Source organism: Thalia democratica, chromosome 4 (genome assembly GCF_965202585.1).
Source record: "Thalia democratica chromosome 4, ktThaDemo2.hap1.1, whole genome shotgun sequence".
Taxonomy (NCBI): Eukaryota; Metazoa; Chordata; class Thaliacea; order Salpida; family Salpidae; genus Thalia; species Thalia democratica.
Window position 1 is genome coordinate 32546255 of NC_139168.1, and position 23728 is coordinate 32569982.

At 30.3% G+C, this 23728-nt stretch overlaps 4 protein-coding genes across 4 annotated transcripts; 3 read left to right on the top strand and 1 right to left on the bottom strand.

Annotated features, from left to right (window-relative positions):
• Window positions 1-1218: 1218 nt before the first annotated feature.
• Window positions 1219-3270, top strand: LOC145833267 (dihydroxyacetone phosphate acyltransferase-like). Its single transcript, XM_082940458.1, has one exon. The coding sequence runs from the start codon at window positions 1219-1221 to the stop codon at window positions 3268-3270; it is 2052 nt and encodes a 683-aa protein (XP_082796584.1).
• Window positions 3271-4460: 1190 nt separating this feature from the next.
• On the top strand, window positions 4461-7744 carry LOC145833979 (protein KATNIP homolog). The gene has a single exon (XM_082941274.1). It carries the CDS (start codon window positions 4474-4476, stop codon window positions 7249-7251), a length of 2778 nt encoding a protein of 925 aa, XP_082797400.1. The 5' UTR covers window positions 4461-4473; the 3' UTR covers window positions 7252-7744.
• Window positions 7745-8516: 772 nt separating this feature from the next.
• Window positions 8517-13380, top strand: LOC145834663 (trypsin-1-like). The gene is made up of 7 exons (XM_082942149.1): window positions 8517-8571; window positions 9543-9773; window positions 10427-10518; window positions 10713-10855; window positions 11874-12084; window positions 12356-12495; window positions 12802-13380. The coding sequence occupies exons 2-7, from the start codon at window positions 9584-9586 to the stop codon at window positions 13088-13090; spliced, it is 1065 nt and encodes a 354-aa protein (XP_082798275.1). The 5' UTR covers window positions 8517-8571; window positions 9543-9583; the 3' UTR covers window positions 13091-13380.
• A 4799-nt stretch (window positions 13381-18179) lies between these two features.
• On the bottom strand, window positions 18180-21147 carry LOC145834921 (plasminogen activator inhibitor 1-like). The gene is made up of 6 exons (XM_082942450.1): window positions 21053-21147; window positions 20611-20808; window positions 19972-20167; window positions 19468-19636; window positions 18923-19094; window positions 18180-18718 (listed from the first exon to the last, which is right to left on the bottom strand). Exons 1-6 carry the CDS (start codon window positions 21084-21086, stop codon window positions 18228-18230), a joined length of 1260 nt encoding a protein of 419 aa, XP_082798576.1. The 5' UTR covers window positions 21087-21147; the 3' UTR covers window positions 18180-18227.
• Between the last annotated feature and the right edge of the window lie 2581 nt (window positions 21148-23728).

Genomic DNA, 23728 nt, shown 5'->3' on the forward strand with positions numbered 1-23728 from the left:
AATGATATTTTAATAGTTTTTTATGATATAGTAATTTTTGTAAACTATTGCTAATTATTTTTGAATTTCAAATAATTACTTAATATCTATCTCCTAATACATTTTTGGAGCAAATAAACTTCAAATATTTAGTTTGAACTTTCTATAAAGAGCTTTATAAACTCTTCCACTTTAATCACTACATATCAAAAGTTACTATAGGAAAAAAATAACTGACACCTTAGTTCTTAAAGTAAAAAACTAGATCAACTACAATAAAATCAATTTACTTATGACCTTAATGAACAGTTTTATGATTAATTTTGGCCAATTGCTCTATATCATAGTTTTCACTATTATTTTCATAATCACCCCCTTTTCAGAAAATTAGAAAAATGATTGCCCCCACTTATTACAAACCCCAGAGTATCAAGTGAAAATTTAAAAATTGTTTTAGAGTGACCTACTTTTTTTTAAATTTCATTTTAAACCCCATATAACTACATGACTAGTGTAAGCTAACCCCCAAAATGCCCAAAATTAAAAAATTCTCCCTCTTTTCTACCTTAACTAGTTATTGCTCCCTAACTTACTTAAATTGCCCAAAAAGAGGCAATATCCCCCCTTGGTTATCCCTGCTGTATATACTGTTATGTGAAGTTGATTTAAAGTAATTTATATAATATAAATTGCAACTCAATAACGGAAAAGGTTTTTGTACATTAGGTCCTTGGAACAAACTTTTTAAGCATTTATTTATTGTTCAATAAACAGTTTAATTTCATAAAACTAGTTTGAGAAGTTTATTTAAGGTGTAATTGAACTACTACTATGAGCATTCATCTAAAAACTTGGAGGTAAGTTATTTAAAAACTTATAACAGATTTATTTTTAAGTCAAATCAATGAAATTTAGTTAAGGGTATTACTATTATGAGTTATATACATCATGTAGTTTGTTTAAAACAAACTATTTATTTAATAATACTAAATTTTTTAAAACTTAATTTTGTGTAGTTAAAACTAAATTCAAATTTATTCATCTTGACATTTAAAGAAAGTGATTGTAATTTTTTTCATTGTGCTTTTAAAATGCATTGATTTTTGTACAATTTTAGAAGTTTGAAAAATTATCAAGTTATCATTTTTATTAAGAGTACTTTTAACACTAATAAATACTTAGTTTTTCAATCTCTAATATTTCAAAGGTTCATTAAAATAAACAGAATTTACAATAAAAATGGAACTAATATACTCTACATCAAATTCAAATACTGAGGATGTTAAGTTTGTAAACATACTTGAAGATGTCCAAAAAAGTGTACTAGGGCCTACTTTAAAATCTTTACGAGATTTTAATCCTCCTCAATACAAGCATGCAAAGTTTAATAATCCTGAGCTTGTTTGGAAATCAGCTCTGGCCAGTGACAGAGTTCAGCACATTATCAAGAAAATATCAGATGAAGAAGAAAAGAGTATTAAACAGGTCACATCAGAAGCAAGCAAAATTTTGAAAGAAATGGCCCACACTGACCATATGTCTGTTGTGAGAACCCTGGGCTTTGCACTTATGACCATTGCCAAGCAAATTTACCCTGGTGGTTTGTTTGTGAACGTTGCTGCCATTGATTCTTTTAAGGAGTCAATGACTAATTGTCCAGCAGTTTTTATTCCCAGCCACAGAAGCTACATGGATTTTCTTATATTTTCGGTGATTTGTTTTTGTGTTGATTTGCCTTTGCCTGCTATTGCTGCTGGTATGGATTTTATGGGAATGAAGTTTGTTGGGGAAGCATTAAGATCAAGTGGTGCCTTTTTCATGAGAAGATCTTTTGGTAAGGATAGACTTTATTGGGCTCTTTTCACTGAGTATGTACACTCAGTCATTATTAGTGGACCAAGAAGCCTTGAGTTCTTTATTGAAGGTACTAGAAGTAGGACTGGTAAAAGCTTGAATCCAAAGCTTGGCTTACTTTCAATAGTTGCAGAGCCATTTTTAAAGGGAAAAGTTTATGATACTTTAATAGTACCTGTCAGCATTTCATACAAACGCATCCTTGAAGAGAACTTGTATGCGTATGAAATGCTAGGCATCCCCAAACCTAAAGAATCAACTTCTGGTTTGTTAGCTGCAACTTCAGTTTTACAAGAAAACTATGGAAACATTTATGTAAAGTTAAACGAGCCAATATCACTGAGGACTTACTTTTCGAAAGTTGACAGGTTAGCTCACGCTCAATCTCCTCTTCACCTGCAGAACCTGTCAGCGTTGGAACAAGATAAAATAAAGCTCTTAGCTTATCACATAGTAAAAGTTCAGCAGTGCAATATGGTCGTAAACGTTTTTCCAGCAATTTGCTTTATTTTAACTTCTCACGGATACAGCATGAGGTACAGCAACTTGGTGCAAGAGATGAAGTGGTTTGATAGCCTTTGCAAAAAGCTCAATGTGAGCATCCATTGCAATGTAAATGGCCTTGAAAGTAGCATACATCATGCTCTAAACATGTTCAGTCACATTGTTGCAATGAATACTGTCGAAGACCAATCTTCAACTGTTTATCAACAGGTGGATGTTGTTGAAAAATCTTCTGGTTTAAACACTCCTAATCTAGGTAATAAACTTGCTGCTGTCAATTACATTCTACTGTCACACTACAGGAACCAAATTATTGACAAGTTTGTGGGCATAGGTCTGCTGTTTCTTTCCGCAGTTAAAAATCATGATGTCTCTCTTGTGTGTGAAAATATATTCAGTGCTAATGACCTTTATAATGATTTTAGTTTTATTTGTGATTCTCTTAAACATGAGTTTATTTTTATTCCTGGTTACAACGAAGCGCTTTTCAGACAATCGCTTGAAAAGTTAGTAGACTTGGGAGCTTTTGAAGTAACTTCTGATGGTATTAAAGTAAACAAGCATTCAAGCAAACTTTTCACTTTTCTATCAACCATCTTCAAACCCTTTATCACCTTGCAATTACTTTCACTCCAATATTTTAGCATCCATGGCAACTTTGTAGAGCTGAGAGCATCAAAGAAAAACTTGCAGCAGTTTGTTTACAAGAATGTCGGCCTTGACACCAGCTTGCTTCATATTGTTTCTCTCAACATGATTTCAAATGCGATCAGTTCTCTCTTAGATCGCGGTTGCCTGCGCTTATCAAAAGTATCCGGGAAAACGTGGGTGTTCAGCTCACTAGATTGCATTGATTCCCATTTCCAGCGCTTACAGCCTTTTGTTGATTTTGAAGTTTCCAAGTGCTCAAAAGTCGTTGCATCTAAGTTATAGCCTAATCAAATTTTTATGACTTATGATATTTTATTGGTTGTTTTAAGTCGTGCTTTCTAGTTATTTTGAGTTTTAAACTTTACTTCTTAAATTTTTGCATTTGTTTAATGCTCTCTTAAAGTAAGGAAGTAATTTGTGCTTGATATTTTTATTTAGTTGGAAAATTTTACCTTTAAATAAACATTTTATTTTCTCAACTTCGCTTCAATGTTTCTATTTTATTTATTCAGGCTCATAATGTTTTTTATAAAACTTTATAGATAATTATAAAATGTGGCTTGTGACTTACAAAATTATGTTTTATTTATTTTTCAAACAATATACTTTTGAAACTTACTATAATTTTGCACAATTTCAGAGCTAAGTAATTTAATTTTTAGTAAATAATGCTGCTATTACATAGAAGTAATATTGTAAATTATTTTGAGATTATAAATTTAGTGTTTTTGTAAGTTTTTATAATTATTAGATTTATAAGACATATTCTAATGTGCTAATTAAAACAATTTATATTTATTTGAATCATTTTAGCTTTATATGCATTGATACAAACAAAGTTTTTTTCTTGTACTCTTTTCAAAAATTGCAAGCTAACCTATTAAGTTTTTATAAAAGTAAACTCCATTTCATACATTTGATTGTCTCGATTTTACTAAATTAAAAAAGTTCTTTTGTCGAAATTATTATCTGCTGATCTATAAAATTCGCTTTTATACTTTATTAGTACTTCAGTAAACACTTATGAAATTAACAAAACAAACTGTTTGCATTCCTTTTATTAAATTTACAATAAAAACGTGCTAAATTTTTTTAAAACCTTTAAAATGCAAGTATACTTTGATGTTAAGTTTATATAATGTTTTTTGGTGAAATGTTTTACTGTATTATTTAGAAAACTCTTTTAGGTTATGAAATATTTTAATATATTATTTGTTACAGTAATTTTTATCTTTTTTTTTTGACTCTCTCAGTACGTGTAACATAATAAAAACTACTTGCAGTATATTTTAGCGAACATTTTTTCTTATCCAATCTTAATTTAGCTAATTACTAAACTTTCTTTTAGTAATAAAATCAGCTCTTACTATCATTACTTTTATCTACTCGATTGTGACCAATGACCATATGCAGTTTATTTTACGTTACTATGCTAGCACAACAGTTATCTTATTATTTTCAGTGACATCTTATTACTTTACCACAATGCACCATGCGAAACCGACGATCAAGTACAAGCGAATTTCGGCGGACAAGCTCTGCGATGACGACCACGACGCTTTCGAACTGCACGACCACTTCCTCATCACGATGGAAAAGCTGAACAAAATGAAGCTGGCGTCGCAAACCAAAAACGACGAGGCGAACGAGATTGAACAGAAGGAAAAGGGCTTCAACGTGTACGTCAACGGCGCCAACGCGCTGCACTCTCAAAAGAAGAAGCCCAAAAACTTTTGTAAAACCCCCCGAACGGCCAGGTTTACCAGCAAGGAACAAGCTCCTTCTCTCGCCGAGCTGATGAACAGAGCTACGACTGCTCCCGGCCTTCGAAAGAGGAAGTTTTGGGGCCAAGGGTCCATAGAGATCAAAGAGGATTCGGGCGCGTTGAGCAAGGTTTCAATGCGGGTGAACGACTTCAACTACTCTGAAGACTTCGATTCGGAGTGCGATGAGGATAGCATTGAGGAAGTCTTGCCCAACAAAAATCGCTCGTTGTCCATATCAAGCGCTTCAACTGTGCAGTCAGACCCCGGATTGCGCAGGAGCGGTTCTGTTTTATCGTCTTACGATGCTCCAATTTTCGAAACCGCTGCTGATAAAACTAAACAAACTTCAAACAATGCAAGTATAGAAGTTTCTAAAAGTTCGAACTCACCCGCAAATAAAAATATTTTGTCTAGGTCCAGAAGCTTTTCTGTGAGCACAAATAAAAACAAGTCTAAATCTCCGTGCAAAAGTAAATTAAAGCTTCCCATTAAAACTCCTCATCAACCACGTATTAAAAAACCAACAAGCTCAAAACAGTCCTGCAAAATAACTCCTACTCGCTCTCAAGAAGTCTTTGATTCGATTCAGCACTTCAACAGATCGCATCTTGGCAGGTTGTCTCATACAGTAGCGAGCAAGGAAAAAGATGAAGAGCGTTCCTATCCCCAGCGTTCCACAGCACTAGAGGAAGACGACGAACCAGCAGAGTTCGTGATACCCATGCTCCCTCGTGGCAGCAATTTTGTTTTCAACATTCACTCGACTTGGGGCGACCCGCACTACGTCGGGTTGAACGGCATCGAGATTTTTGCTGAGAGCGGCGAGCCGGTGAGAATCAAGGAGATCAGCGCTGATCCGGCCGACATAAACGTGCTAGACGAGTACAAAAACGACCCGAGAACCTTCACCAACCTCGTGAACAGGGTCAACAACACTTGCGACGACGTCAACATGTGGCTCGCCCCCTACACGCCTTCCAATCCACACTACATCTACATAAGTTTAGACGGGCCCACCTCCATCGCGATGATCCGAGTTTGGAACTACAACAAGTCTCGGATACACGCCCAGCGCGGCGCCCGAGAAGTGAGTATTAACCTTGACGGCAAGATGATATTTTCAGGGGAAATATGCAAGGCAAACGGTACAATATCTGACTCGATAGACGGGTACGGTGACAACATACTCTTTACTATGGACGATGACATCCTGGCGAAAATATCCAAGAACGATCCCTTCTTTCAAGAAGACAACGTCGCGTTCGAGTACAAGGACGCGTTCGAAGCTCCTGTTGAGCAGAGGCCAACGACTGCAGAGAAACAGCAGGCGGAACGCATAGAACGCCCCTTCACAAGCGTGGCAGCATCAAGAAAACAAACGGCAAGTTTAAACGAAACATACTGCGGTAAATGCATCGAGCTGAAAATATACTCCGGCTGGAGCTCCTCAGGGTTCGTTGGATTGACTGGCGTAGTCCCTCTTAACGAAGACTTGGAGCCGATTGACACCAGCCGCTGTAAAGTAGAAGTATCAGCGCCAAACAGCAACAAAGAAGACTTGATAAGCTGCACAAACTTGACAACCAATCCCGATCACATGTGCATGATGGAAATGAATAACAAAGAGGTTTGCGTGAGGTTGACTTTTGTGCAAGCTCAGCAGTTTTCCGGTTTGCGCGTGTACAACTACAACGCCTCAATTGAAGACAGCTATCAGGGAGCGAGAGAAGTTGAGCTTTTTGTAGACGGAAGGAAGCCTCACCAGGATTCTTGCGCGTTTGTGCTGCGCAGAGGACCCGGAAACGTCCATTACGACTACGGACAGGACTTGCTGCTCAAGTGCTGTTCAGACAGGCGCTCAGCGCAAACCAAAGCTGCCACCGACATGTCCACCGCTTTTGTGTACAAGCTCGAGCTGCTGGACACGTGGGGAGACCTTTACTACATCGGGCTCAACGGGATTGAGTTGTATGATGAAAACTATCGCAAGATAAACCTCAGCGAGAAGGAAGTCACGGCTTTCCCTTCCAGCATAAACGTGCTGAACGGTACTGGAGTCAGCGAAGACGTCAGGACTCCCGACAAGCTTGTGGACGGGGTCAACACCAGCAACACCGGCCTCAACTGCTGGCTGGCCCCTTTCCTGCCCGGGCAGACCAACTTTGTTTATGTCGTGTTCGAGAAGCCGGTGACTGTTTCCATGATAAAAGTGTGGAACTACTCGAAGACCGCCACCAGGGGCTGCAAGACCTTGACCGTGTTCGCGGACGACCTGGTGGCGTACAACGGGACGCTGAAGGTGTACGACGGGCGGCCCAACGTCATTTTTCTGGACAGGTCCAAGGTGCAGGAGGCTGAGCCGCTGAAGTTCATGGACGTTGGGAGCAAGAAGCGGCGAGGGAAGGGCAAGAGTTTGGTCGACCACAGCAAGCGGCCGCTGACTTCAATGCCTAAGATGAAGTTTGCGTTCGCCTCTAAACATTTGCTGAACAGCTGAGAGATGAAAAACTTGTTTTTATAAAAACATTAATTAATAAACGCGTTGTGAGTCAGTATGAGTGCTCTATTTTAAAGTTGGCTATGCAATTTTGTGTTTCTGTCAGTTGTTTTTATTGTGTTAAAAAGTTTGTAAATCAAAAATTTTTGTAGTTTTGATACCATTTGTATAACACACCTGAACTTGTTTTTAAATTGCTTGAAATTTTACAAGGACTGTTTCGTTATTCTTGTCAGGTGCTAATATTTTTATTCAAAAATGTATAATATAACAAACGTTAAATATTCCACTGTTTTGATGTAATTTTGATTTATACACAGTGACCGTTGTGCACAATTAGACCTTTTCATACAAATAACTCAAGCGTATCGTGTTGTGAAAAAAAAACATAAATTCTTCAACTCTGTAAATCATATATGAACTACTGTTTAAATCATAACTCAACGGAATGCTGTAATCTTGCATTTTAACTAAACATAATCTCAAGACAAGTGTGCTTTAAACTAAGAGTATTCGATTTTAATTAAGTTTTCTTTTTTATTTAGAAAAAGTGTTTCTTTTTGTTTAACTTGTTTTAAATAGCTAAGTTTTAACAATCTATGCTGTTTGTGTAGTAAATTGTTTTTTTAAAGTTTACTTATCAGCTTAATTTGAAGTTCATATAAGATTTAATAATTTTTATTAGCTGATTTAAAAGTGTTATATTTGAAATTTTGTAGTAGTAAAACTAAACACTTTTTGTGCGTTATAGTATCTCGATTTTAATCGTTTTAAAATTATATAAGTAGTACTTGGGATTTAAGCTTGAACACTTGTTACACTTTTTAAATTCTAATGTTTTATATTGTTTGTACATTTTCTTTTTATTTACAAGCTGACGAAAACGTCCTAATTTTTATTTTTAGATATTAACTTCAATTTAAAACAAGTCTAAAAAAAATATTATAATATCTATATAATTAATAATATTCGAGCCCTACACACCTTCTGTAGCTTCCTAATATTTAAAATGTATATTACTCTAGCTTATAGTTTTTGTCTTAATATTCCAAAATGCATGTTTAAATAATTACTTCTTAAAGTAGTGTGTTATGAAGTATGTCTCAAATATACTTTATTAAGTTTTATGAAACAAAGTTTGTTATAGTTGCTAAATATTTAAACTAATTCATGATAACAACATTACCTTCTATCCTAAATTATTACAATCCTCAAAAAGCATAAGCTTTATTTTAATGACATAAATTACATATTTTTTCAGGAATTTTATTCAATGCTTGTCTTTCATAGGTTCTGATGCAAATTATAAATACTTAAGAAGTAAGTTTCAAAATTTGGTTTATAGAAATTAACATGAATTAAAATAAATTAGATTTTTTGTACCTTAGAGTTAGACAAAAATATAAAAGTAATATAAGTTTAAAAAATTTAATTTGCTTGTAGATATAAAAGTGCATTTAACTGCAAAGTTTGTGTTTTTTTCAGCCTTTTTTTTAAATTTGCTACTACTTTAACAGTTTATGCGTTTTTTGTACATAGTTAAAGTTTTAAACAATTTTAAGCTTTGGCCAAATAATTAGATCTTGTACGCATGTACTATTCATTTGTGTGGGTGGTTGATTTATTTCATATATCATCTATTATATTAGTTTTAAATAATATAAGAGAAGTTAGCTTTTCTACCAAAATCGTTTTGTACATAAAACGGTGTTTTTAGCGTTTTATGAGACAATAATTAAATTAAATAGATTATGACATAAAATTAAATCAAGTGGAGTCTTTTAAAATAACTTTAGTTAACATATTCATAGTATAGTCACATTTTTCATGCTAAAATTATCGCTCTTAATTGTGCGCAATTTATTTTCACTAAAATGTAATAATGTAGCTTAAACTTTGTCAATATTTAAAACAAATTTCTCAGTGAAGCTTTAAAATGTTTTGCATGAATAATTAAATTGCTTGAGCTAAATGCTATCGGCTTAAGTTAAAGCTTAAAAGAGTTTTTTAGTTTTCTAAGAAAAAAATTCTAAAACTATGTTAAAAAAATTTTTCTTCCTTTAATAATTTACGTTAAGCGATTATAATCTATTTTTCTTCGTAAATAGCACGAAGTTTCAGCAATCTCGTTTAATAACAGTTTTATCTTAAAAAATTGAAAAGTTTCACCTAATAACTCTTTTTCGTACAACTGTTCTCCAAAAGTTTTAAAAATTCTACTTTACATCTAAACGAAACTAACCAAATTTAGTTAAGTTCAATTTCATTTACAAACACAACAACCTTTTCAGCCTGCATTTTTCCAACCGCCATCGTGAAGCAGCAACGGCAAATGCCAGCGAACCGTCAAAGCAGATACAGGCCTGCCACGCAAGCTGTTGATTCTGCACACACGCTCGATGGAGGCGCAACCCGCAAGTCCTGGATCGTTGCCGGTTGCATCGCGGTGTCGATGCTGGTGGGCGCCGGCGTCGGACTCGTCATCATGCGCTCCGTTGGTGACAGCTTCGTTCGCCAATCAGGTGTGAGCAATCGAAAGCATTTGAATATATTTTGTATTATTTTAAAGTAGTTTGACTGTAAGTAAAGTGAACTATTTCGTTTAAGTGTTTGTAATTAGAATAACAACTATGTTGTTGTAATATGGAAGTTGTCACTTATGACCTTTTAAATACATCTAGTCGAAAATTAAGATGTATTTGGTGTTATGTAAGATAATGTCTCACTTGTATTTTAGAAAACACAACCTGTTTGAATTAAATGTCTAATAATGAAAGCAAAAAATAAGAGATTACGAAAAAATAATTGAAGTATTGTCAACTTACAAAAACAAATGTTCTGATCACCTTAGTAAAGCTAGCTTAAAATTGTAGATAAATAACTTAGACTATGAATGTTTGTATTATTGTAGTATGCTTTAATTCAAACAATAGAAAGTTCTCAACTTAAGTAGTCTTAAGGAGATTAGTTATATATTTTTTTTTACAATTTATTATCAACAAAACAATATTTCACTTTTGTACTATTGTACGAGAGATAATCAGTTATTACAAATAAATCTTATTCAAATAGAAAGTTTCTAGTTTATATAGGTATAAATTTTTGTATGGTAGTTTTTTACTACTATTTCTAGAATACTCACCGATAGAAATTTGTACAATAAATAATTTTGCAGACAATGGTAGGTTCGCTCCCGTAGATGACACTGCAAGCTACCACGGAAACGAAATAGAAAGTTCAAAAGTCGCCAGCGGAACTTTTGATTCAGTTTGTTTACTTGCAACATATACTAACAAAAAAATATTAATTTTTTTTTTTTTAAACTTCTATTCAAAGATAACAGCATATCAAATTAACTTATGGTAGATATACTTACCGAATTTTAACATCAATTTGAAATACCACTGATAACAATTAGTATAATCATATTCAAACCACTGATTGAAGTTTGTGCGAAACAGTGCGGCAGGGTGTCGACTGGCGACCCGCGCGCGAAGAGGGTGATTGGCGGGCACGAAACAGACATAAACGACCACCCGTGGCAGGCCTCTTTGTGGGTGTTCGGACGCGGGCACAGCTGCGGCGGGTCCATCATCTCGCCCAGGTTCGGAATATCTTTCATAAGTTGTTTTGTGGATATAGATTTATATTTGAGGTTCTAAGTTTAACAAGAACAGTTCTCAACTTATTTAAAAATGAGGAGACAAATATGCAAGATTAAATATTCAAGATTTTTATTTCTAATTTACTTGTTTTTTTTTGCGCTTTATAGTATCTTCCATGTTTTGTTTAACTTTTATTTTTCAGGTTTTAAATTGTAACTGAAGATCCCTTAAAGGGAGAAACTTAATTCGCAAATAAAAATCTTGAATAATTGATCTTGTTTGGTTGTTTTATGGTTATAAAAATAAGCAGCAGCTGTTATGCAAAATAATTGTTGCTAAACTCCTTAGAAATAAAACGAACTGTTAAGTATAGTTGTTAACTGTTTTTATTTTTTAATTTTAGTCTGCGAACACTGTTTAACGAAGCACCTTGATTTAACATAATATCCGAACACTTGCTGATGCTTGTTATGAAGTACTTAAAGTTATTTTTAGAGCTAGAAAAAATACGTTTCAAAATTAATGGCAGTAGTAAAAAATAGATATTACAAGACATAAATACTAATATTACTATTTTATTTACAAGCATACAAAAGTAAAATTAGAAGTTAGCTTCGTTTAAGATGTCAAAGTCTTATAAATTGTTTTCTCTAAAGCAGTTATTACGTTTAAAGCTTTAAGTTATCAAAACTTAAAAAGTTAGCAAGATCTTTTTATACTTTTAGGTATATTTTTATTCGATGTGTAATTAGTACTCTATAATCTTTAAGCGCTATTTCATAAAATTATATGTTTGTTTATTAAATTACTGCTATCTACTACTATCAGTATAACACGTATATTTGAAACAGTTCTTAATACTTTTTTTATGTGCTTGAAGAAAATTTTCTATAAAAGCCAGTGCAACCTATGTCAGTCAAATTAAAACAAATCCAAAAGTTTTGGAATCATTATGTTTTGAATGATTTCAAAAAGAAAAACCTCACAAATTAACCTGACCAATCAAATCACCTCCAGGTGGGTAATATTCGGGGCGCACTGCGCGGTGGAGTACCCCAGCGAGAAGGCTTGGACGGCGCACGTGGGCCGGACCAGGCAGTCGGACGCCCACGCGGGACAGATGTCCAGGTGCACGGACCTGATCATCCACAAGGAGTTCACGGTGAAGACGTACAACAAGGACGTTGCGCTGCTGAGGCTAGAAACAGAACTCAAGTATAACGACCAAGTGATTGACTTTAAAAAAATATTAATCATTTAAAGTTTGTTTATTAAAACTTCTGACCAAGATGTTTTTATTTTGCTAGTGTTTTTAATAAATAATTTTAATAATTTAATAATTATTTATAATTTAATCTAAAATTAGTTTGTTTGATATTTTTGTTCACAGTGCAGTGATTGAACTAATTGCTTGTATATCTATTCATTCAAAGTTTTTTTATTTAAATTTTTTTATAAATTATTATAAAGTTTGTTTATACAACTTTTTTTTTTCAAAGGTGCAGCCGGTGTGCCTGCCCACTTCCGAAGACCAGCTGCAACCAGGGTTGGTTTGCCAGATTTCCGGTTGGGGCGCCGTCGAGGAAGGGGGAGAGTCGATGGACCATCTGCGGTCCGTGCAAGTCACTGTGATGGACAGGTGCACTGGTTTTAGTTTTCACTGTATAAAAGTGTGTGTTTCTTGTTAAATAAGAATAGTGTTATGACAAAAAAAGTTGTGATACTTACATTCGGGATATCAAAAATTGAAAAAAAGTAAAGTAGAGGAAAACATACTAAAATTATTTAACATTTGTTCTTCAACTAGAAATAAAAACTAAAATAAAACACTAATTTTAATATTTAATTTTTTGTTAGTAACGTTAAAGATTTTAAACTTCTACATTTTATTCACTTTTTTAACACTCTATACATTTTATTTTGACAACATCTTATTCTAAACCAGGAAAGTTTGCAACCGGCCTGACTGGCTGTCGGGGCTCGTCAACAAAAACATGATTTGCGCGGGAACCGTGGACGGGTCCAAGGACGCATGCCAGGGCGACAGCGGCGGACCTATGACCTGTTTGCGTTCCGGTCGCTACTTTTTGCGGGGCACCGTCAGCTGGGGTATCGGTTGCGGGAAAGCCCGGATGCCGGGGGTGTATACCGACGTGGGACGGCTGAACTCGTGGGTGCGGGGCAGCATTGTTGCCATGGAGAAAAGTTACGGGTTCGAAGATTACGTCATTTGATGAAAGATTTTTTTTGGGTCTGTGTGTTGGATTTATTACAAGTAAATATTTTTTTAGCTTTTTTTAATGCACATGTCAAAGACACAAAGTCAATCCATTTTTTAGTTGCAATATTTTTTACTGCCTAAAATATTTGAAACCATCATTAATTTTATTGCTGTCATTCAATGTTTCTTCTTTTTTGTTCATCAAAGACATTTTCAATTTAATTGTTTGCCTTAGTAGATTTATATTTGTTTGAAAAGAAGTTTACACCCTATATTAATTTATACATATATTTTTGAACTAGTTTCCACTAACTTGACTATTGATTTGTTTTTGTGAAAGTTTAATAATTTTATTCAAAACATTAACTATTATTATTTTATTTTTTTATGATAAATGTGTTTAACTTGTTTTTTTAAGTATTAATTTTTGAACTATCATAACTGAACTAACAACTTTTTCCGTGTTGTTTTTTTACTGAACATTGCTGCTATGAATTTATTAATCATAATGATTTTTTTAATTCGATAATAAAACGTGTCTTTAACATTATGACGTAACTTTCAAATCTAAAAAGCAACATTTTATTACTTATAAATAATCAAAAGTATACTTACTGGTATTGTTTTGTACTTTTTATCGAGTTTTATAAAATAGAAGTTAAAAATTTTGTGCTGTTATATACATTTACGACAATACTTTTTTATTGTTATTTTTATTATATGGGTTGTTTTTATTTTATAAAAAGTTTTAGTTGTAACATTTTAGTTTTAAATTACTGGTTATATATTTTTAAATATATATAACTTTTAAAGCCTAACTTTATTTTAAATAGTTTCTAACTTGTTTTAAGCTCAGTACATTATAATAAGTTGTTTTACTCGTTACAAAGTTGTGTAGTCGTATTATGTTTATTAGTAACATAGTTATTTGTGTAAAACAAATTTTATGTTAAACAAATGTAACAACATAAATAATCCAAAGAATACAATTGCTACCACTTTGATTATATGTACATGTTTGAATTAGTTTGTATGGAGGCTCTTTGAAACTTTTGTTCAGTAACATAATTTAGCTGATAATTAAACTACCATGACTTAGTTTTATCAAAAAAGAGTCATTACGTAATACTTTATTACGTCATACTTTATTCATTACGTAAAAAGTTACATAAAACTTAATAATATAAAAAATACTTTTGCAAGAGCAGAGTAGGGTTGCCACAAAGTCAGGAAAGTCAGGAAAAATTTTAAAAAATGACAAAAGTCAGGAAAAAATAGGGCTTTTTTAAAAAAGTCTGGAAATTTGACAAAATTCAAATAAATGTAAGGTTTTGTCATAGTTCATTCAAATAAACAAAATTCTTTATTTTCAAAAGCCATTAAATGATGAAAAATAATTAAAAAGTCCTTTAAAGTCAGACTAATATTGCAAAATTTTCCTCGAAAATTACAATATTACCTAATTTCCAATGCCTTAATCTAGTAAAAATTAATAAGATATCCTTTATAAAACTACAAAATTTTTCTATTAACATATTGAAAAACTGCCCTACTTGAACAAGCAGTTTTTGTATGCTTTTTAGTATTGATGATCTGTGGCAAGGACACTTCCGTGTTTTATAAATTATAAAGTACAAGTATTTTGCTGATAAAGCTGTTTATTGCAAATACATCAATCATACACAGAAGGTTTAAGTGATGTAATGGAAGTTTGATGATGGAATTCAGCAAAAAACTGTTCTATAAACTTGTATAAAAATAAGATTGAAAGCTTTATATTAGTTTCAAGTGCTTGATTATGTATTTTAGGATAAGTTTAAATTAAGAGTTTTATTTACAAAAGTCAGAAAAATTTTTAGTAAAAAGTCAGGAAATCTTTCTCAGCTTGATCTGTGGCAACCCTGGCGGAGTTGATTATTTTTAAAAGTTTATTTGATTTTTCAAACTTGAAAAATCCACCAGTACTTTATTTTACAACTTATAAAGCTTTAGCTATAACTATTGCTAGCTTAAGTTTTTTTTTTCAGTAAAACTTTTTAGCATATTTGAATGTTTTTCCCAACTTAAATAAAACTAAATATACAAGCTTTAAAAAATGGGTTGTACTAAAACATTATTTATTTTAATGATAAAAACTAAATATATTTGAAAATTATGTAAAAAATAACAACGGATTTAAAGTTATAAAATATCATAAAACAGAATGCAGGCTAATCAACAAGTTTGCCAAAAAACCTGGAATTTGACAACCTGGAAATTTAAACAAAAACTTGCTCTTCAAAAGATTTTTTACATTTAAAGTAATTAAATTTAGATTAGATCTGAAAGATTAATAATATACAAAAAAAATATCATTTTTTATATTAATAAACTTATTTAAAGTAGCTTTACAATATCTTTTTAATGTTGTTATTCTATTTAAGACGATATTTTACCTTAAATTTAATTTTATACTAAAAATAAACCAAAAAACTTGTTTTTTGAAAACCTGGAAAAAAAGCTTTGGTAACCATGTACTTAATTTATGCAAATTTATAAAACGGAAAGACTTAGCATAAATATCTTGGTTAAATAACAAAAAAAAAAAGAATTGTCCGCAGCAATGTAAAATTATTCATAATCATAGGTAACAAAGTGGTTTGATAATAAAAAAAACTGTATACATTCATAAGGCTTCACATATACTTCCAATTTTCCAAAAAAAATCAATATGAGAAAGTTAATAAATTAAAATTCTAATCTACTATACTACTTGTTGGGTTATAAGAAAATATACAGATGGCTTGTTTTATATTCCTATGGGAAGCTACAACGGAGCTGATGTTTATTGGTTGTCTAGTTTTATATGCTTTTGGTCTTTTTATTTGTATATTTTTACAGAAACGTAAAATTTAGATTACTTTTTGTGCAAATTAAAAGTTGACCATCAATTAATTAAACATTTTTAACTAAACATAGAAAATATTTTAACTATAGTTATCAGTTACAGGAAGTTTTTTTTTCTGATTACAATTCAGTGTGTTCATACACATAGAAAAACTTTATACTAAATTTTTTGACTAAGGTTATTTTTGATAAAACTATAGTAACAATAACAATCAAGTCAGTAATCCTAAGACTTTAAACAAAAAAAAATGTTTTTGACACTTTTTATTTTAATTTGGTCGAGAAATAGTCAAGATTCTAATAAGTTTAGATCATTCTATGTTCTTATTATTGTTCTATTATATACTTTTTTATTAACATTTTGATATTCACTCAATTGTAAGATAAAAGTTTAATTAGTTTTGTTTCATATGTAAAGATTTGTTTTTAAGTAAAGATTATTTGTATTTATTCATTTTTTAGCACTGTTTTCCATAACTATCATATATCTTTCTAGATTTTTTTAATCAGCACGGAAGAGGTCTTTGACCGAAACTGAGTTTGCTTTAAAATATCTTTAAAGAGTTTGATAAATAAGTTAAGATCTTTAAACTAAAAAAACTTTGATACCGAAATATGCCAGTTGTCGAGATGTTATTTCAAAAGTTTATACATAAATAAAATTTGAGTGTCTTTGAAACAAAAAATCAACTGTCAAATAAAAAGCCATAAATCAAATACCTTATAACTTTATATTTTATTGTTTTAGAGATAACTAAAAGTTTTGTTATATTAGTTATTTAATTAAAAATGTTCCAGTTTTTTGCATCAAAAAACTTATGAACTTTTTCCTTTGTTTCTAAGCCATTAACCTTATAAATCTTCAGAGATTATAAATATCACACAAAGACTGTATAGTCAATAAAAACTTCTGGCTAATGCGAGAAAAAATGTTTGAAGTTTTTAGACAGTATCAATTACAGTATTCGTCCAAAATACCCTAATTACTACAATTTTTACTTAATAAGTAAAGTAATTATTTTATCATTAAAGTTTATATATCACGTCTACTAAATATTTAAGGGTTACTGAGCTACAAATATACTTAAATCATTAGTTTAAGATTCCTTTTATTTAATTTTGAATTAAACATTTTTTGATAGACAAAACGAATAAAGTGAAAACATTTTATAAGACTACTACTTTAAGTCTGATCACTTTTGTAAATAAAGAGCTTTTTTTTGCTTGGAAAACTAATGACTCTAAAAAGTTTGTTTTTTCGTATTAAAAATGCTTGAAAAATACAATAAGGTCTTAATAAAGATTTATTTTCCGTAATATTCAAACTAAAAGAATAATTTTTAACCTGATTCAATTCGTATTTATATTAGATCCAAATTTTTAAAATGTTACTATAAAATCATTTGGTTAGTATTTCCTTGAATAGATATATAACTTAATATAGTATTTTTTGATAAATAATAGTAATTTATAAAAAAAAATTGCTTAAAATTTGTTTTTTTCTATTTATTCCAAACAAGTTTATTGACATTACTTCAAGCTGGGCTAAATAAAAAAACTAGTTATACTTTTAGTTTGAAGTCTGCTCAGTCTACTCTGATTTTTAATCAATTCGTGATAGTTTCAAGCTTGTGGCATACTTAAAAACTAAGTTAAAGAATCTAAAATACTCAATCAAGTGTTTCTAGTTTGTTTAGAAATATAATAGTTTACAAGAATTGTTTCTGAAAACATCATTATAAACAAATAACAATTAAAGTAGTACGATAAAAAACGAATGAACTGAAGAAATTAGTAATTCTTTAGAGATTACACAGTTTTTTAATTAATTTTGGTAGTATTAGAATTGCTTTAGCTTTGACAGGAATTAAAATAGGTGTTTATAACTGGTATAGTAAATTAAAAGAAGTTTTACATTTAGGTGTAAAATAATAAGAGGTTAAAACTCTTATAATAAAGAAACTAAGCTTGTAATAATTAAATACATTATTTCAAATTTACTGATAAAAAATTAGTATTAACTTAGTTAACTTTTTAGTTACACAGACATTCGAAATAAAACTATATATCAATTAATACAATACCTAGTAAAATAAGAACAGTAAAATCGATAAAAAATGTTATGTAAATAATTTTATCAATGAAAGAAGCTTTTTAAGATTTTTTTTTTACAATACATTATAAGAGCAACGGCACTTACCAGGTAGCATGTAAACAATTATTTTTTTTTTAAGTAAATATCTTTTATTTAATCACTAAATTTTTCACGATGAAAGCGGGTTGAAAACTTTTCCGTACAACAAAGTCGCACCCGTGTCCTCGTGACGGACCAAAAACGCAAACGGGTTGTTGATGACGGCTTCGTGGCCCGCCCTGGTCGCCAAGACAACGGCAGTCGCCGAGCTCGCGTGCAGACCCGCTTCAGCCACCTCGATTTTGGTCTTCTGGACCACATTACTGACGTACACCTGGCCGGGGCTGTTGTCCCGCAACATGTTGCTGAAGTCGGCTTTTTCACTCGAAAAAAGATCCCCGAGCCCCATGTTTTCTAAAGTTGCCGCCAAGTCCTTTTTGGTCGTCGTCACGTTGAACTTTGGAATGCGCAGGGTCCCGCTGTTGTACAGTATGTTTCCGTTTTCATCCCTGGGAATTTTTTCGTGGGCGCTTGCGACCAGCTCTGACAATCCGCGTCGTTCTAGCGTCTCGAAAGTGTCCGGGTAGTACGGAGAGACGATAGTTAGTGTGAGCTTAAAACCTTTAAAAGAATTCTTTTTTTTTATAGTTTAGACTGATTTAATTGTTTAAACACTGTTCACGATTACTTAGATTAGGTAGTTTCTATAATAGATATTGGTATAATTGAAATTTTAATTAGGTTTAGAATAAGGGGAAATTTAATTAAATTTTAGTTATGTATTTTAGGTTATAAAATCAGTATAAAAAACTAGCTTCAAATTACCTTCAAATGGTATTACAAGAAAAGCAGTCATTTGAAACTGAGGGGACAGCGGACCAACGTAATACCTTGCGTCATAGTTTGTCATCGTTGGGACGCTTATTTCGCTTCCGTCTTCCAAATAGAACGCGTCGTTTCGTGTATTTTCAACTTTGAACTTGCTAAACCAAGAAGCCTGGGTTTTAAAAAAAGATTTTGTAGTGAGTTCAAAGAAACGTTCTTACTGTATAACACTCCATGAACAAGATAGTTATCATATGTCTATAGTAGTGTTTCAGACTATTTTGAGAAAGTATGAAAACGTTTTTGTAACAAAAGAGACTTAAACTGTTCATGGTTACTTTCTATATCTTAAGTTATTATATTTACCTATAAATTCAAACGTATACATTTAAGTTAGTTTGAATAATCAAGTAATAGTTCAATTTAAAAAATAAAAGTTAAGATAATTTTTAATTTCAATTATCAATAAAAACAACAAATTTGTTTTACTTTTTTTGCAAAAAGTTAAACAACTTTTATTTTCAACTTTTATTTTTTGCTCAAACCTGCAACAATAGGGCGTCTACAACTATAATTTTTGTGTTTTCCACGTCAACTTCGTCGACAAGGTGCTTGATGCCGCCCTTAGTCTTACGTCGAACGAACTTGTTCACTTTGTTGACGGTTTGTGTGACGTCATAAAAGCCCATTCGTTTCGTTCTTATAAAGGAGTACCTTTGAATTTGAAGTTAGGTCGGCTTGATTGTTGTTTAATAGCTTAAAGTAACTATAAAAGTTTTATATTCATATTGTAGATTCGTAGATGTCTTACAAAAAACTAAATCTCCTTAATTTTGTTTACTTGTTTAGTTTGTAAAGTACACTTTTTAACAAAAGTACAGATCTGTATATTGTAGAGTTAACTTGAAACATTTAGTACATGATCAGACTTACTTTTGATGATTAGCGTAAATTAGATTAATTTAATTATTTCAAAGGTTGTTTGTGAATAACTAAACAAAAAAAGCATCATATAAAAGTTATAAGAAAATATGTTCAAAATAATTAACTTTTTTACTAAGTCGTAGTAACTTTTTGTTAAATGAATCGATTTGTCGAAAAACAGTTTTTGTGCTCTATTTAAAGTATAGTTAGAATTCGGGTTTTCAAATAATTCCGTCATCATTTGGTATACTGAGCTCGTGTAATTCATTCTGTTGTATTCTAAAACATTGTCCACTTGAAGCTTAGTTGAAGACCCAAGTCCTTTAGAAAATTAAATTTTTAATAGTGTAGTTACATAAAACTATACATAATGTATATCTACTGAGAACAAATTTTTCGTCTATATTTTCAAATAAAATATACCAATTACTCTTGTAAAGTTTTTTACTTATACTATTTAAAATATCTTGATATTATAGTCCATGTATATTTGTAACAAAAATTAGTACGTTTAAAAAAACTATTGTATATTAATAACTCTGTAAATTATTTCATTTATATATATAATACTATGAAAAACTACCTAGATTTAAACAGATGTTGTTAATGGTAAAACTTAAAGTAACATTAAAAATAATTTAGCTGATTTAAGCCTTTTCAAAGTAAAAATAGTATTACATAATCTTGTTTAATTAGAATTAGTTAAATAAATAAAAAATGCTTAGAACTTATAAAAAATTTTGAAATATCTCATTTGCTCAAACCTGGCTCCAACGTCGCTAATGTTCCGAATAAGCTGATAGGAGAAAAAACGAAGTTTTTATTCGGCCAATGATGCCATTCATTGGCTAGTTTGAAAGTAAAATCGTGCAAGGATTGGGCAGCTTCGTTTTTAAAAACCAACGACTTTAAAAACTTTTTAGAATTCTGTGCGTATGGACTTACAACGGAAAATAATATACCTGAGCAAATTATACTTATTGTATAAATTTTATCATAAAATAATTATTATCTTACTTTTACTTTTCATAACAATGAACTTTTGAAAGAACTTTGAAATTTTTTCTTAAGACTAATTATTAATAATTTAACGAATCAGTTGTACCAGGCTAGTTTTCAATCTAAGCACGTTTAAAGTAAAACTTTGAAATCTCTATTTTTCATATATTTATTAATGACTTATCCTTGAAATAAAATAAAAATTACCTGCAGTTGTTAATATTCTAAAAAAACTGTTCATCGTTTTAGTTCTGTAGTAAAACTATCTTGTAGTATTTGTAAAGCTGTTTTCAATAGAGAACTTTAGCTTTTATGTAACTTTTTTACCTTTTTTCGCTTACGTCATATATTACTCTGTTCCTTTTGTAGGCAAGTTAAAAAAAGAAATAAAGAAAAAAGGAATTGCTTTAAAAAGACTTCATAAATTAAAAAAAAAGACGATTGCTTTATGCTAAAATTTTATTATTTTCAAAAACACTTTATCAAAATTTTTTTTTTGAATAACTACTAACTTCCTTGTAAAAGTTCGAATTTTTGTCCTTAAACATTACAAAATTACTAACTTTGAAATAATATTGCAAACTTTTACATTACGCACAAAACTTAAAAATTTTCTTCTATCAATTAAATGAAAAACATTATGTTTTTGTTAGCTTTGTTTGATTTACCATTTGACTTTTTTATGTTAACCACAAAAAAGGAAAAAAAGCAAAAACACAAGTTTTTTTTATTACTAAGGTTGTAAAATATATTTATTTTTAGCTGAATTTGATTAATTTTTTGAATATTACAATGCACATCTTTTTTAAAACAAATATTAAATTTTTCTTAACTTGAATCGCATTTTTCAAACACTTTTATTGAATAATTAAATACTTTTAAGTAAAATTGAATCAAATAATACTAATAATAGTTTTGCTTTAGAATATTGGTTTACAAAGTTGTATCATCTTGCCGAATTTAACATCCTAAAATAATAATAAAAGTAAAAAGGATAAAAAAAGGTAAAAAATAAGCTATAGTTGCCAATTTGCAAATCAAAAGACCAAGAAAAACTAAAATAGAATTAGAAAAAATTTTTTAAATGATTTTGTTTTCGATTTAAAAAGTCAAAAAACTAAAGTTTAAAAGTAGAAATGTTAAGATTAGTCAAATGAGTAATTAATTGAAAAGTTTATTTACTGAATAAGTAAATGTAATGTTGCTTTTAAAGTTATACAGGCTTTAAAGATGTCACCGATATAGGTTGATGAAAATAATTCTAACTAAGTTTTTCTTTAATATGTAAATGACGGTAGACTAATCTAAACTTTTTGCACAAAAAATATCTGCTAGAATTTACTTTCATCTAACTATTCTTGAAATTTTAACAACCTTAGCTGGAATTATACTATTTTTAGTGCAAAACGTTTAAAATGAGCAAATATTTAAGAACTTGTATGTCTTTAAAGCATTTTTGCAAGTGTTAACAAACATAAGAATAATATAAATTTAATGATAAGTTTTAGACTGTTTTAGTTTTTCAATGCATTTATGTACTTTTTAAATCTTAAAATAAGTTAAGCTTAAAAAAGAATTGTTTATAATTTTTGATATACTTTTACAATAATATGTTTTAGTATTGTATCTTCTTAAGTTTTATATATTGTAAATAAAATTTAAATAACAATTACCTTACAGTAAAGTAGCTGAAGTAATGGACCTTGTACCTTTAATTATTGTGTTGTTATATTAACTAAGTGTTAAGTTTATTAAAAACTTGTGCAATACCACAGAAAATGTTTTAAACTTTTATAGAATTAATATGTATTTAAAATTTTACAAGAAATACAGTGAAATTTTAAAACAACTTTAACTAACGTTTAATTTATTTGAACATTTGACATGTAAGCATCATAACTTGAGTTGAAACTATATATAATAGAACCTTTTTTAAAACTTTAACAAAAAACAAGGTTATTACTATATTAGCTAATACAAAATATATTGGTAAAACTTAACCTCACAATATAGAAAACATTTTAATACTTAAATAATTATTAAAATGAGGTGATTTCCTATTTATATTTAATATAAGATATATATTTTTCCTGGCAAATAATTTCATCTTAGTAGCTTTAATTATGATTCCATTTAAATTTAAAGTTATTGACTTGTACACTTAAATACAATGCGCTGCACATAGTAGTTGTTTGTAAATACTGTATAAATCAAGCAGACAAAGTTTAAACTTATTAAAAGTTGAGATATTAATTTGAAGGTTTAAAAGCAGCTTTATTAATTTATTTAAATCAAGATTTGTCTAGAGTCTGCAACAAAAAAAAATCAAGAAGCTTTCAAGACATTTGTAATCATGTCTACGTATGTAAAAGTTCAAACGATTTTATTTTTCAACTGAAAATCCTAATTTGTATAACTTAATGCAGTAGTTGCAACGTATTTGTATAAAATATGCTCATGTGCTCGATTGAGAATTGCTAACAGTTTTGTCCTTATTAGCTACAAAAGTTTCTTAAGGAATAGTGTTTTTAACTTTTTAATACACTCACGTACAGTATTTTATTTTGTCGTACTGGTTAAAAGAAATTAAGAAGAACTATGTAGCCTAGTTTTAGATATACTATAAACCTTAAACTATGTAAGTTACTTAAACTTATAACGTACTTAAAAATCGTCAAAGAAGTAACTTACACGAACAATAACATGAACTAGTTTGAAAAACTTGTTTTAATCTTTTTTTTATTTAACTGTTACTCTTATTACTTTTACTTACATAAAGTTTTAGTATTAGTTAAATACTGTACTGTTTTTCAAACTATCACATTACTCTTTTTAAATAAAATTTAAGGTTGTTTACAAATTACAATTCAAAATTATATAAAC

Coding starts and splice junctions, on each gene's coding strand:
- LOC145834663 (XM_082942149.1), top strand. CDS start 9,584: ATGCCAGCGAACCGTCAAAGCAGATACAGGCCTGCCACGCAAGCTGTT. Junction 9,774..10,426: donor CAGCTTCGTTCGCCAATCAG/GTGTGAGCAATC, acceptor ATAATTTTGCAG/ACAATGGTAGGTTCGCTCCC. Junction 12,085..12,355: donor AACTCAAGTATAACGACCAA/GTGATTGACTTT, acceptor TTTTTTTCAAAG/GTGCAGCCGGTGTGCCTGCC.
- LOC145833979 (XM_082941274.1), top strand. CDS start 4,474: ATGCACCATGCGAAACCGACGATCAAGTACAAGCGAATTTCGGCGGAC.
- LOC145833267 (XM_082940458.1), top strand. CDS start 1,219: ATGGAACTAATATACTCTACATCAAATTCAAATACTGAGGATGTTAAG.
- LOC145834921 (XM_082942450.1), bottom strand. CDS start 21,086: ATGAACAGTTTTTTTAGAATATTAACAACTGCAG. Junction 19,637..19,971: donor TACTACGACTTAGTAAAAAA/GTTAATTATTTT, acceptor TCAAATTCAAAG/GTACTCCTTTATAAGAACGA. Junction 19,095..19,467: donor TAGACGCCCTATTGTTGCAG/GTTTGAGCAAAA, acceptor TTTAAAACCCAG/GCTTCTTGGTTTAGCAAGTT.